General features: G+C 34.7%; 1 protein-coding gene across 9 annotated transcripts in view; it reads left to right on the forward strand.

The window, feature by feature from the left end:
- The first annotated feature begins 1098 nt into the window (after nucleotides 1–1098).
- LOC125649273 (EH domain-binding protein 1-like) overlaps nucleotides 1099–12434 on the forward strand; it is a 71225-nt gene continuing 59889 nt past the window's right edge. For 3 of the 9 annotated variants that reach the window (XM_056165443.1, XM_056165444.1, XM_056165446.1), the window contains exons 1-7: nucleotides 5837–5858; nucleotides 6302–6413; nucleotides 7228–7285; nucleotides 8114–8263; nucleotides 9545–9726; nucleotides 10510–10724; nucleotides 11217–11613. In XM_056165443.1, the coding sequence (XP_056021418.1) occupies nucleotides 5852–5858; nucleotides 6302–6413; nucleotides 7228–7285; nucleotides 8114–8263; nucleotides 9545–9726; nucleotides 10510–10724; nucleotides 11217–11613 (1121 nt within the window). In that variant the 5' untranslated portion in view covers nucleotides 5837–5851. Of the gene's footprint in view, nucleotides 1199–4371; nucleotides 4458–5836; nucleotides 5859–6301; nucleotides 6414–7227; nucleotides 7286–8113; nucleotides 8264–9544; nucleotides 9727–10509; nucleotides 10725–11216; nucleotides 11614–12434 lie in introns of those variants that run through there. The other 6 variants (XM_056165445.1, XM_056165447.1, XM_048876670.2 and 3 more) reach the window with 5 other exon arrangements.

A 12434-nucleotide genomic window follows, 5' to 3' on the forward strand; every position in this document is an offset into this window, starting at 1 on the left:
AATTTTTCAAATTTACTTTATTTTGTCAAAAAATACAGTTTTAGTAGAAGGTAATCTGAATTTTTTTTAAAAGTAAACCCCTGCTGGACTTGAACCTGCGACCTACAGTTAAGCAGTCGGTATGCTAACCTACTGAGCTATTCAGCTAGTATTTAAATTGAAAAGGAAAGGTCAAATATTGCTGATATTGATTTTTTTCCTCCTTGTTTTTAAAGGAAGTCAGCCATTATGACGATGTAGAGTAACCCCTTAAATAGATGCGCGCTACAATTCAAATGAAGAGGGCAATAATTTAAATAATTTACTCTATTCAATGGAATCGTAGCGCGCGTCAATCCAATAGTTTATATCATCAATCCATTTGTTTTATTACAGCGCTCAGCAATACATCAGAATGATTAATGCTATCAACGTACCAATTCAATCAATGCGAGCAAAAACTCAGAATTGAAGATATAATTATTTAAGAGACCCTTTGTTGAATTGTTGCGCGCATCAAATGAATGGATGATATTTTCAAATAATTTTATTAAAAATACCTTCAACTATTTGAATTTGTTAATTTGGCGCTCCATAAATGACATTTTTATGATAATTTGAATCACCAACCATGCTTGCTAATGGAGAAAGAAATACACCAAAAAATTAACATATTTTCCTGACCCAATGTATCAGGAGTTACAGTTGTATAAAATACGACTAAATCTAGTAATCGCGTTCGAACTTTTTTAAGGTTTAAAATTTTAAAAAGTGGTAAGCGAGTGGACAGATAAACTGGTTCCCCGCTGATAGGTGCTACACACACACACACACACACACACACACACACGAGAGAGAGAAGCAAGGTCAACAGGGTACCAGTTTAGTGGACAGAACGACTGAAAGGTCTTGGGTTCGATTCTCGAAGGTAGGTAAAATGACTCGATGGTCCGACATGAAAGGTAATATAGTCACGAGTAGGCGTTGCTACCATGCATAGGTCAAACATTTGTGGTACAGCTGGTGACGTTTTCGTATATAAGTGAAAAATTCTCAAATGGGTCGTAAAACAACGAACAAAACCCTTCTGAATGCAAAACGACTGAGGACCAAACTGGTCTGAGCCCGAAACGACAGAAAATCATGTTATTGTCACGTGATCGTCATGGCTCTGTACTATTTCCTATATAGAGATGCACGATGTCGAACTGGATTTGAAGTTAGTATTTGGTTATATATTCACTTACATTTATTCAAGTTTATTATTTTTTTTTAAAAGCTTATCAACTTCGATCGTGGTGCTTGTCCTACAGACCATAGGCCCAATCTATAGGTTAATGACATTAAATTATATTGTCTTGAAGTTTATGTTGATGAGGAAACATGGTGGTGCACCTGATTTGATATGAACCTTCTGTCGTCTAGTGTTTCAACATCCTTAAACCTTATAGATCGGGTGTTTGTTTTAAGTTGTAACATACACTTTGTAGTTAAAATGGAATTCATTTTTCCTTAAAACATACTGAACGTTAATTAAAATTCTACACTGCTTAATTAAGCTGTTAATTAACTACCAAGACACTCTTTTCAAACTTCAGTTGCAAAAAACAAAAATGAATGTAGGAGTGGATCCACATTTTTTTAATTTAATATAAATGGGGGAGATGAATGACTGATTAAAATCTATGTATTTGGTAATGGTTATAGTGACTCATATTCTAGAGAATTGAAGAAAAGATTCTGGAAAGCAAATTACTTTAAAAATTTATTTGACTGACTAACAATTGACTAAGGCAATGTAACTTCAACTTTATGCTCTTTCAATACTGCGCAAGGTTTTCAACTGTTACAGTTTATATGGTGGCCGAGAGATTAGAGCATTTGCCCCACATGCGGAAGGCCGGGGTTCGAATTCCGGCCGCGACAGACCTAAGTCGTTAAAACAGGTAGTGACAGTTCCATTGCCAAACACTTGGCATCAGGCGTGAATGTCACGGGTCCTTGGAGATGACCTAAAAAATGAATGACCCGTGTCACATTAGGTGTGGCACGCTAAAGAACCCTCACTGCTCAATGGTCGTATGCGCCGAGCATATGCCTAAATTTGAAGCCTTTCACCGGTCTTGGTAACGTCTCCACGAGTGAAAAATTCGCAAACGAGACGTTAAGCAAGATGCATACAATACAATCTCCTTCCAATATAAAGTGTAGGGCCGCTACTACAACATTGTCTTACTTGGGTCAGTTTCAAGGTTTATGCTCATGATTTGTGATAGATCTGTCTATCATTAACATCCTTAGGATTATATTTTAAACAGAAAAGGAGTGTGATTCAATCCTGCAAAATCAATCATGTTTTTAACCAACCTCAGTGGAAATAAGGGGTTTAAGCTTTTTAGCTAACCTGAGCTGAAAGCTCAAGTGAGCTTTTCTGATCGCTTTTTGTCCGTCGTCTGTCTGTCTGTCCGTCTGTCTGTTAAACTTTTCACATTTTCGACTTCTTCTCCAGAACCACTGGGCCAATTTCAACCAAACATGGCCAAAAGCATCCTTTGATGAAGGGCTTTCAAGTTTGTTCAAATGAAGGACCATGTCCCTTTCAAAGGGGAGATAATCACAAAAATGTAAAAATAGGGTGGGGTCATTTAAAAATCTTCTTCTCAAGAACCACTGGGCCAGAAGAGCTGAAATTTACCTGAAAGCTTCCTGACATATTGCAGATTCAAGTTTGTTCAAATCATGGGTCCCGGTGGTAGGATGGGGCCACAATAGGGGATCAAAGTTTTACATACAAATATATAGGAAAAATCTTTAAAAATCTTCTTCTGAAGAACCACTAAGCCAGAAAAGCTGATTTTTACATGAAAACTTTCTGACATAGTGCAGATTCAAGTTTGTTCAAATCATGGCCCCCGGGGGTAGGATGGGGCCTCAAGGGGGGATCAAAGTTTTACACACAAATATATAGGGAAAAACTTTAAAAATCTTCTTCTCAAGAACCACTAAGCCAGAAAAGCTGAGATTTACATGAAAGCTTCCTGACATAATGCAGATTCAAGTTTGTTCAAATCATGGGCTCCGGGGGTTGGATGGGGCCACAATAGGGGATCAAAGTTTTACATACAAATATATAGGAAAAATCTTCTTCTGAAGAACCACTAAGCCAGAAAAGCTGATTTTTACATGAAAACTTTCTGACATAGTGGAGATTCAAGTTTGTTCAAATCATGGCCCCCTGGGGTAGGATGGGGCCACAAGGGGGGATCAAAGTTTTACATACAAATATATAGTTAAAATCTTTTTCTCGATAACCACTGAGTCAGAAAAGCTGATATTTACAAGAAAACTTTCTGACATAGTGCAGATTCAAGTTTGTTCAAATCATGGCCCCCGGGGGGTAGGATGGGGCCACAAGTGGGGGGGGGGGGGGGGTCAACGTTTTACATACAAATATAGGAAAAAGCTTTAAAAATCTTCTTCTCAAGAACCATTGGGCCAAAGAAGTTGACATTTACATGAAAGCTTTCTGACATAGTATAGATTCAAGTTTGCAAAGGGTAGTTTGGGCCATAATAGGGACTAAGGTTTTTCATGTAAATATATATGGAAAGTCTTCAGATATGGGCCAAGGTGACTCAGGTGAGCGATGTGGTCCATGGGCCTCTTGTTTGGGTTATCCAAGGTCAAGGGTAATTTTAAATTGCTTTTTCACATTGTAATTACATGGTATTATAACATATATATTTTTTTCTCTGATCATAGTCATGAAGTTTCTCTTAATGTTTATATCTAGCATGATGTGTAAGTAAATTGTAGATCTAGATTGTAATTCAAAATGGTGATGAGAATTGTGATTCAAACTTTTGAACTAGCATGGGCAATCTAGACTAGTTGTTGTCTGTCAACATGGAATGTATATAGCTCATAGTACTACCCAGTACTTTTAGTCACAGCATCATCTGATTTTGACATGGCAGCTGTCGGGCCACATGATCAGATCTAAACAAATTCAAACAAAATTTAGTTGGGTATAAATGGATTTTTGAATTTGAAACTGGATTGGATTAGGTAGTCAGATTTTTTAACTTGTGGTTTTATTCCACTCATAGATGTTGTATTTGGTATTCTTTACCAGACAAATCTGTTTATTTTTGGTAAATTAATCACACTACATGCCATTTAGATTAGATTAGACCTGAATATCTGTTCATGAATTCATGATACAGATTACACCAAAATTTCAGGATATGGAATATTCAATGAGGTCTTAAGTGTGATGCAAGTCAGGAAGAAAGCAGTCCCTCTATACAAAAGCAGTGTTCCTGTTTGATAAGAAAACAGTGTCTTTCCTTATGGTGGTATTTCCTCTATATACCGTGATAAGGAATATCATTACTTTTACTTGGAAGTATTATTTTGCAAACAAATGAAACTTTAAAAATGGGACATAGGGGGAAATGATTTGCAGCCATGTAAAGGTTGGGTATTTAAAGCTTATGTACAAGTTCATCAAAATGAATCGGGACTATCATCAAACTGGTGTGTGCATGTCGAACTATGTACAGTGAAACATGTTGTATACTGGGAACTATTTTATTCTTGTTTAAACACGTACTTCACCCTTTTTTTTCTCGTTTAAGGACACTTGATGCAAAAAAATAGATAAATTATAAAAAAAAAAAAAAAAAAAAAAAAAAAAAAAAATGGATGCATGGGCTGATATATGCTTTTTGGCTTAGTTTAGTTGTAAACAAGTACAAATATAAAATTCCTAGAATATAAGGGGTTTGTATATAATGTAAATTTTCTATGATGTTCAAAAGTTGAAATATCTTACCCCTTCCTATATGACTCTGTACAATTTTCGCCACTGTTTAGAAATCATGAGAATTACATTCCATACAGTAAATTGTATTCATTTTACGTATAAAAACATAGATTTTATTTTCATCATTTTTGAAAAAAAGTTTGTTTCTAGCAAGTGTAATTAATTTGCTGATTTTTAGCAGGGTTTAACAATGATACTGAAATTCTTTATTGTACGCAAGTAATTGATATTCATGTTAATTCATGTAGTTTGCAGCAAAACTGAAATTCTTCTTATATTTATTTATCACTGAATATTCAAGTCCTTCATGTTATCTAGAACATACACTATTTTATGTTGAATATGTTTTGGAAATTTGACATTGAATGACAATTTTGCTAAAAAGAGTACTCTGATAATTTAAAGATTCTGAATCTATATAGTATATATTTATCTATGAAAAGGGGGAATTTGTAAAGAGGCACATTTATATTTAAGTACATGATGAGGGATAACATAATATGGGACAAAACATTTCTCAGTATATGAGTCCATGAGGGGCACTTGTTCTTTGCAGATGAAATAGTAAGGGGAGGTTGGGTTATACAAGAAAAGTAATTTTACATTGTTTTTTGAAAACTCTATTGATTTACTTCCTTGGCTTAGACTTCCGGGATGTTCTTCTCTGTCAAGAAGGTGCAGAGAGCTACTTAGACAGCGATTAAGTGTTGTTTACAGTCTCATAACCAAAACTTAAGCAGATATGGACTGAAAGGGAAGAAATTATTGTAATCTATTTTCTGCATTATGTTATCATTGTGTATAATAAAGGTCAGACATTTTCCTTGTCACTTGTCAATGCCTCAAGGTGTTGTTATTGGAAATGATTGGTCAAAAGTTAAATCAAGTCTATTTTAAAAGAATATGTAAATTACCAATTGTTGTGTTAAAGGCATGTGATTTGATGTATATATACTGTCTGAAAATATACCCAGTGTGTAATTGAGTTTATATACAGTATAACGTATCTGTGTTTAGGTTCTTTAGGTAAATGATAAAAAAGGCATGAATGGTAAATATAAAGGGTGTATGTTATAACTTATTGATACAATATTGTGAAACCTGATTTTAAAATACCCACTCGCAGAGTAACAATATTTGGAATCCTAATCAAAATACACACTAAATTTAGTAAAACTATGTTTGGGATATTTAGTACCCACTAACTTAGTGCCCACTAACTTAGTGCCCACTAACTTAGTGCCCACTAACTTAGTACCCACTAACTTAGTACCCACTAACTTAGTGCCCACTAAAACAGTTTGGAATCTGTAATTGTACCAATGTTTAGAATCTTTATTTGTACCAGCGTTTGTAATTTTTGTTCAGCACCAGTCTTTGGAATCTTTATCTATAGTATTAGTGTTTGTAATCTTTTACTTATAAGCCATCTTGTTTCAGATATTGTAAGAATGAGTGTTTGTAATCTTTTACTTATAAGCCATCTTGTTTCAGATGATGTAAGAATGAGTGTTTGGAAACGTTTACAGAGAGTTGGGAAGGATGCCTCCAAATTCCAGTTTACTGCCTCCTACCAGGAACTTGAGGTCGAATGTACCAAGAAATGGTGGGTCGAAACTCTACAAACTGATAAAAATGAGACACTATTTTTAAAGTACTAATAGATGATGATGAAATTTTTAAGAGGTCATTTCCTATGGTACCATGTAATACTGATTGAAAAACAACAACAAAATACCAAAATAATTTAATAACAGGATCTGCCCAATACATGTTTAAAAAAAGATATTTATTGAGCATGGGGAAGACATTTATTAAAAATGTTTAAAGTATTTTTTGTTGAGTTTTGAATTGAGTAGGAAGTGATAGAGATATTAAAGTTGACAGATTTTCCATGTTTCAAGACACTTATGATGTATAAGATGGGTTACATAACTGTAGAATGTTTGACTGTACTGTTTCATTTCCTTCTCTACTCACTGTTAGCATTTAGCTGATTTTAATACAACAGCAGTTTATTAATATTTGCTGCTCAATTTACTGTCATACTAGTACTACCATTGTTCCCAGGTGACATTAGATACCCTTATCTGCATCTGACATGAGAGTGTTAAGGTTATTCAATCTTGTAACACCTGTCAAAACCAAAGTGTTTTATTGGAATCACCTCATAAGATTTGTCTGTGAGTCGACAGGCATTTTTTTCTTCAGATTTCTTCAAGATATTCTGAATTTTATCGATAAGTCCTTGTTATTGTAATATAGTATTACTATTGTATTTAATTATCATTGTTTATATGTCAGTATGAAGAATTTGTGGGTGAAAAAATTCCTTGTGTGGGTTGTAAGTTTGTAGTGCAAGGGTTATAGAAACCTATTATTAACACAAAAGATTAAGACAGTGGTGGTTTTCTTCACAGGCAACCTGATAAAGTGTGTATTGTATGGACCAGAAGAAACAGGCGGAGATCCACAAGGGTGAGTTACTATGGAAGTTCCCAGGAGCATTCTTCTTTTCACAATTTCTGTTGTTGCTGTGATTGCAAGTTTTAAAATATGATAGTAAGTGTAACCAGTGAAATCAAGGAAGCATTTACGTGTTTCATAATTAATGACTATGCTCAACTAAAACCCACATATATATTGTGCAGAATGACTATAAGTACACTCATCTAAACCCACATATATGTTGTGCACTGTGCAGAATGACTAAGTGCACTCAACTAAAAACCCACATGTATGTTGTAGAAAATCACCAATTACATTCATCTAAACCCACATATATACATTGTGTAGAATTACATAAAACTCTCACCTTATTCCCACATACTTAGCTATATTTTCTATCGTGTCCTGTTATATTTACACTAAATCCACATATATACATTGTGTAGAATTACATAAAACTCTCACCTTATTCCCACATACTTAGCTATATTTACTATCGTGTTCTGTTATATTTACACTAAACCCACATATATACATTGTGTAGAATTACATAAAACTCTCACCTTATTCCCACATACTTAGCTATATTTACTATCGTGCTACATTATATTTACACTAAATATTATCATATACTGTAGATCCAGAAATTTTAAAAAATCTTTTATGCACTTGATTTAATTTATTGAATTATACATAAAAATATTCATGAATGGTTTAACTAACCTGTAATGAATATAAGTAATAGAAACATCATGAGGACAACATTTTTGCAAGTTCATAGTCTGGCAATATTGCACAAAAGTAAAAGTCATATGAGTAAAACTGTATCCATAGTAATGTGCTCCAATAACTCTGCAGCTTCACACCTGGGAACCGACCATACGGAATCCGTACAAAGGTTTGGTCACGTGGACTGTTCCCGAGAACGTGGAGATCCAGGTGACCTTGTTCCGAGATAATCAGCATGTGGAGTATGAAGATAAAGAGTGGATCTTCCAGATTGAAGATGTAGGTTACTAGAGGGTTAAAGTGACAGATTGAAGGTGTAGGTTACTAGAGGGTTAAAGTGACAGATTGAAGGTGTAGGTTACTACTTACTAGAGGGTTAAAGTGACAGATTGAAGATGTAGGTTACTAGAGGGTTAAAGTGACAGATTGAAGGTGTAGGCTACTAGAGGGTTAAAGTGACAGATTGAAGGTGTAGGCTACTAGAGGGTTAAAGTGACAGATTGAAGATGTAGGTTACTAGAGGGTTAAAGTGACAGATTGAAGATGTAGGTTACTAGAGGGTTAAAGTGACTGCATTGGGTAGTAGTCCCTAGAGTGAGGTCTCATCTGTGGTATCTGTATGTTGAGAGTAAAACATGCTGTGTTGACACTATTTTAAAGTATATTTTTATTGTGAAGTAGGTTATAAAACTCATTACCATGATACTCTGTTACTACATTAAAAACAAATCATAAATATGTGATATCTTTATATATTTATGCCCCCCTTTGAAAAAGAGGGTGCATATTGTTTTGGACCTGTCAAGTCTGTAGACCATGTCTTGTCTGCTCAATATCTAAAGAACTCTTTGCTTGATAGTTACTAAACTTAGTTGGTTGCCCCAAGAGATTTTAAGGTCCCAAGGTCAAGGGCCAATCCACTTTGGGATATGAAGATATTTTCTGCTCAATATCTTGAGAACAGACAAACAAACTTTGTACACTGATTCTACCTAAGGATTAGATAACCCCTATTGCTTTTGAGGTCACAAGGCCAAAGATCATGAATTAAATTACTATGAAAATAGGGAGATATTGTCCACTCAATATCTTAGAACCTTTTGCTTGGCAGACATCAAACTTAGTACACAGGTACATCCTGGGGAGTAAATGGCCCATAATGAATTTAATGTCACAAGGTCAAAGTACTCTGGACATAAGAAAATGTTTTCCTCTTAATATCTTGTGAATCCTTTGATGGCAGACATAACTTGGTACATAGGTACCCCCGAAAGATTAGATGGCCCCAAATGGTTTTGAAGTCACAAGGTCAAAGATCATAACTCAAATAACTGGTTATTTGGAAATATCTACTCAGTATATTGAAAAAAATACTCATATTGCAGACGCCGCTGACTAGTAGATAACCCTTATTTTTTACTATCATTGTAGACATTCTATATTTAAAATTGATCCTTTTCAATAATTCTTAAACATTTCTTGTTTGATTTCAGTATGTACAATTCATATTCAATAAGAAGTGATGCAATTTATGCAATATAGTTATTTTGAATATTTAAGCAATCTCGTAGTGGAAGGAGAAAGATCCTGGCCACTGCACCAATTAACATAAAGGAGTTCTCCTCCTCTGTGCCTACCCAGCACACCATGAAGCTGACACTGAAACCTACAACAAAGAAGATTGTCAGTGCCTCCATACAGTTTACGTTGTCTTGTTTGTTCCTCAGGGAGGGAAAGGCCACGTAAGGAAAAGGGGAAATTTTCAGTGTACTATTTGTAGTTAATTATCATTAGCATGAAAATATTGCCATAAACAAGAAACTTGTGGTAAATAAGGAATGTAAAATATTCATCAATAGAAGTTTCAAGATATAAATCTAAAACAATCCATCAAGAGTCATTCTTCAAATGTTGAGATTCTGATCATTTTGTATGATGACTCTTAAAGGGACTGATTCACGATTTCCCCCCAAATTTTGTTTTTCACTTTAAATGATCAAAATCTACAGTCTAATATGTATAGAAGGTTGCACGAAAAAATTAAGGTTATTCATCATGACAGACGCTCATTGTAAAGAGTTTATTATTTGTTTTGAAAACAAAGACTGAGGTGTGTTATTGTGTACAAAGTTTTCAAAATAAATGGATATTGATCCAAGTTTATTATATGTATCACATTTCAAGTATACTTTAGTTAAAATGTGTCATTTAAATGTTAAAATTTGTGATTGTACAAAATGAAGATGCTTTAAATTACAAAATTAACGTTTCACTGATTTGTTTGTTTACATAAAAAGACTCGAGTCTTTGTTTACATAACACAGAATCAAAGCTAAAATATTGCTCTTATCCTTGCTTTCAGACAGTCCAAATTTTGGTTGTCAACATTAGATGAGTTATATTTTTAATTTTTAACATCAAAAATGAAAAATATTTCTTTCGAAAAAACGTGAACCAATCCCTTTAAATGAATTTATCGCTTATATGATAAATATTTCTTACTACTATGATTTAATCTTTGACAGGGATGAAGACATGCAATCTGTGGCCAGTCTCATGAGTATTGGCAAGACAGACATTGGGATTATGGAGGATGTGGAGGAGGAGTCCAGCAAGGAATTCTCAACACAACTTTCTGAGATCACCTCAGAACTCTCCAAACTTGAGTGTTCTAATGATGGTAATCCGTTTGGAAATCCTTTTGATGATGACCTTGACCTGGAATGTGATGGCTTCTTTGGTATTGTGTGCTTGGCTTTATTTATTTTTCTTTGCTGTCTTTCATCTGTAATATTCATTTCCAGTTATAATTGATTTCATCAGTATTAGCGTTGTCTTGAAGCCTTTGTCAAGATTTTATTTACTACATCTTGAAATGCATGAATCATATGAAATTCTTTTTTTTCCATATGCAATGTATTATATATATCGAATAATTGACATCATGCTAGTAATAATATTTATTTTTCTAATGACTGTTAAAATCAAAATTGCAAACATTTTGCTTTTGAGTCCGATTTTAGCTCTATGACCTTTCAGAATGTTTCAGTCTCTCAAATTAACCCCAAAGTTTTACTTCATCATTATAGTTTGCATCAGTATGTATGTGGACTGTATAAGCAGAGCTATTGCTGTTTAATTTTACTTTCTTATAAAAAAAAATCCAAACTGATCTCAAATTTGGATTTTTCTGGTGATGATCTAACCTCTTTTAACTCTCTCTGCTTTTCAGAGCCTGTGATAAAGCAGAAACCAGCTCCTCTAAACCCCTTTGATGAAAGTGAGGAGGAAGATGTTAATGCCACTAACCCTTTCTTTGAGAGCTCTGCTTCTAGTGACTCGAAGAATGCTCTAAACACTAGTCAGTCCTTTAATCCCTTTGATTCTACAGACACTGTAGAATCGGAGAAAAAAAGCAATACTCTTCCCGTCAAAAAACGACGAGCCCCTCCCCCTCCATCTGTGAGAGCTAAAAGTGATATTTCTAACACAGAGAGACCTTTATACACAGGCACACCCCCCTCGTCTCCGGAGCAAGAAAGGAAGAGCACAGAAAGGGCAATAACTCCGCCTCCAGAGTCCCTGGATACCTCTGCCAGTTCCTCCCTCACAGCCAGTCCCTCTAAACAGTATGAAATCAGCTTTTGAGTTTAGTGTTACTATCTGCTGTATATGATGTTGAATTAATGCATGTGTACCTCTAATGACATCGACCAAATCTAACACTTTTCATGCTGTAGTTTTCAGAGGGTGAAGTATTTTTCTCATTTTTCTGAATCAGATTTCATGCACCAGTGGTACTAGTAGTCAAATTATGATTAGCTAAGCAGACATGCATGTGCATGTCCATTGGATTTTTGTATTATTTTCTGTATTTTACTGTGAGATCTTCGCAAAACAAAAACATGGGTAGAGATCTCTAGACTGTTAAATCTTGAATATAACACATACCAAGTGTCTGCTCCCTGTCCCTGTCCAGTACTTAAGCTGCAATGATTAAAGTAGTATAATTCTTTATGTAGGTAGATATAGCCATGTTGTTTACTTTCAGTAAAATTAATGTCAGATACGTCAAGCAGAAACATTTTCTAGGAATTGTTAAAGGGCCTAATGAAATTTTCAAATTAAGTTAGTTCTTGCCACCATGTAATGTTATCTCAACTTATCTGATAATTTAACATCCATCTTCAATATGGACATTGATTTTTTCCTTACATGATGACATTTTCACTTTATTGGAGGGGACAGGTTCACCTCCCTTCTCCTTTTCTGTCTCCTCCATTTCTCCTTTTCCCTCCCACCCTTCTCTCTCCTTCTCCCTCCCTTTCTATTTTCCCTCCCCTTTCCTCTCCCTTTCACACACCCATTCTCTACCATTGCTCTCCAACCCCACATTAATTAACCTATTTCATGTTAAAAATGATTGAATAAGTGAAATTTTATGTACATA

Source organism: Ostrea edulis, chromosome 5, assembly GCF_947568905.1.
Source record: "Ostrea edulis chromosome 5, xbOstEdul1.1, whole genome shotgun sequence".
Taxonomy (NCBI): domain Eukaryota; kingdom Metazoa; phylum Mollusca; class Bivalvia; order Ostreida; family Ostreidae; genus Ostrea; species Ostrea edulis.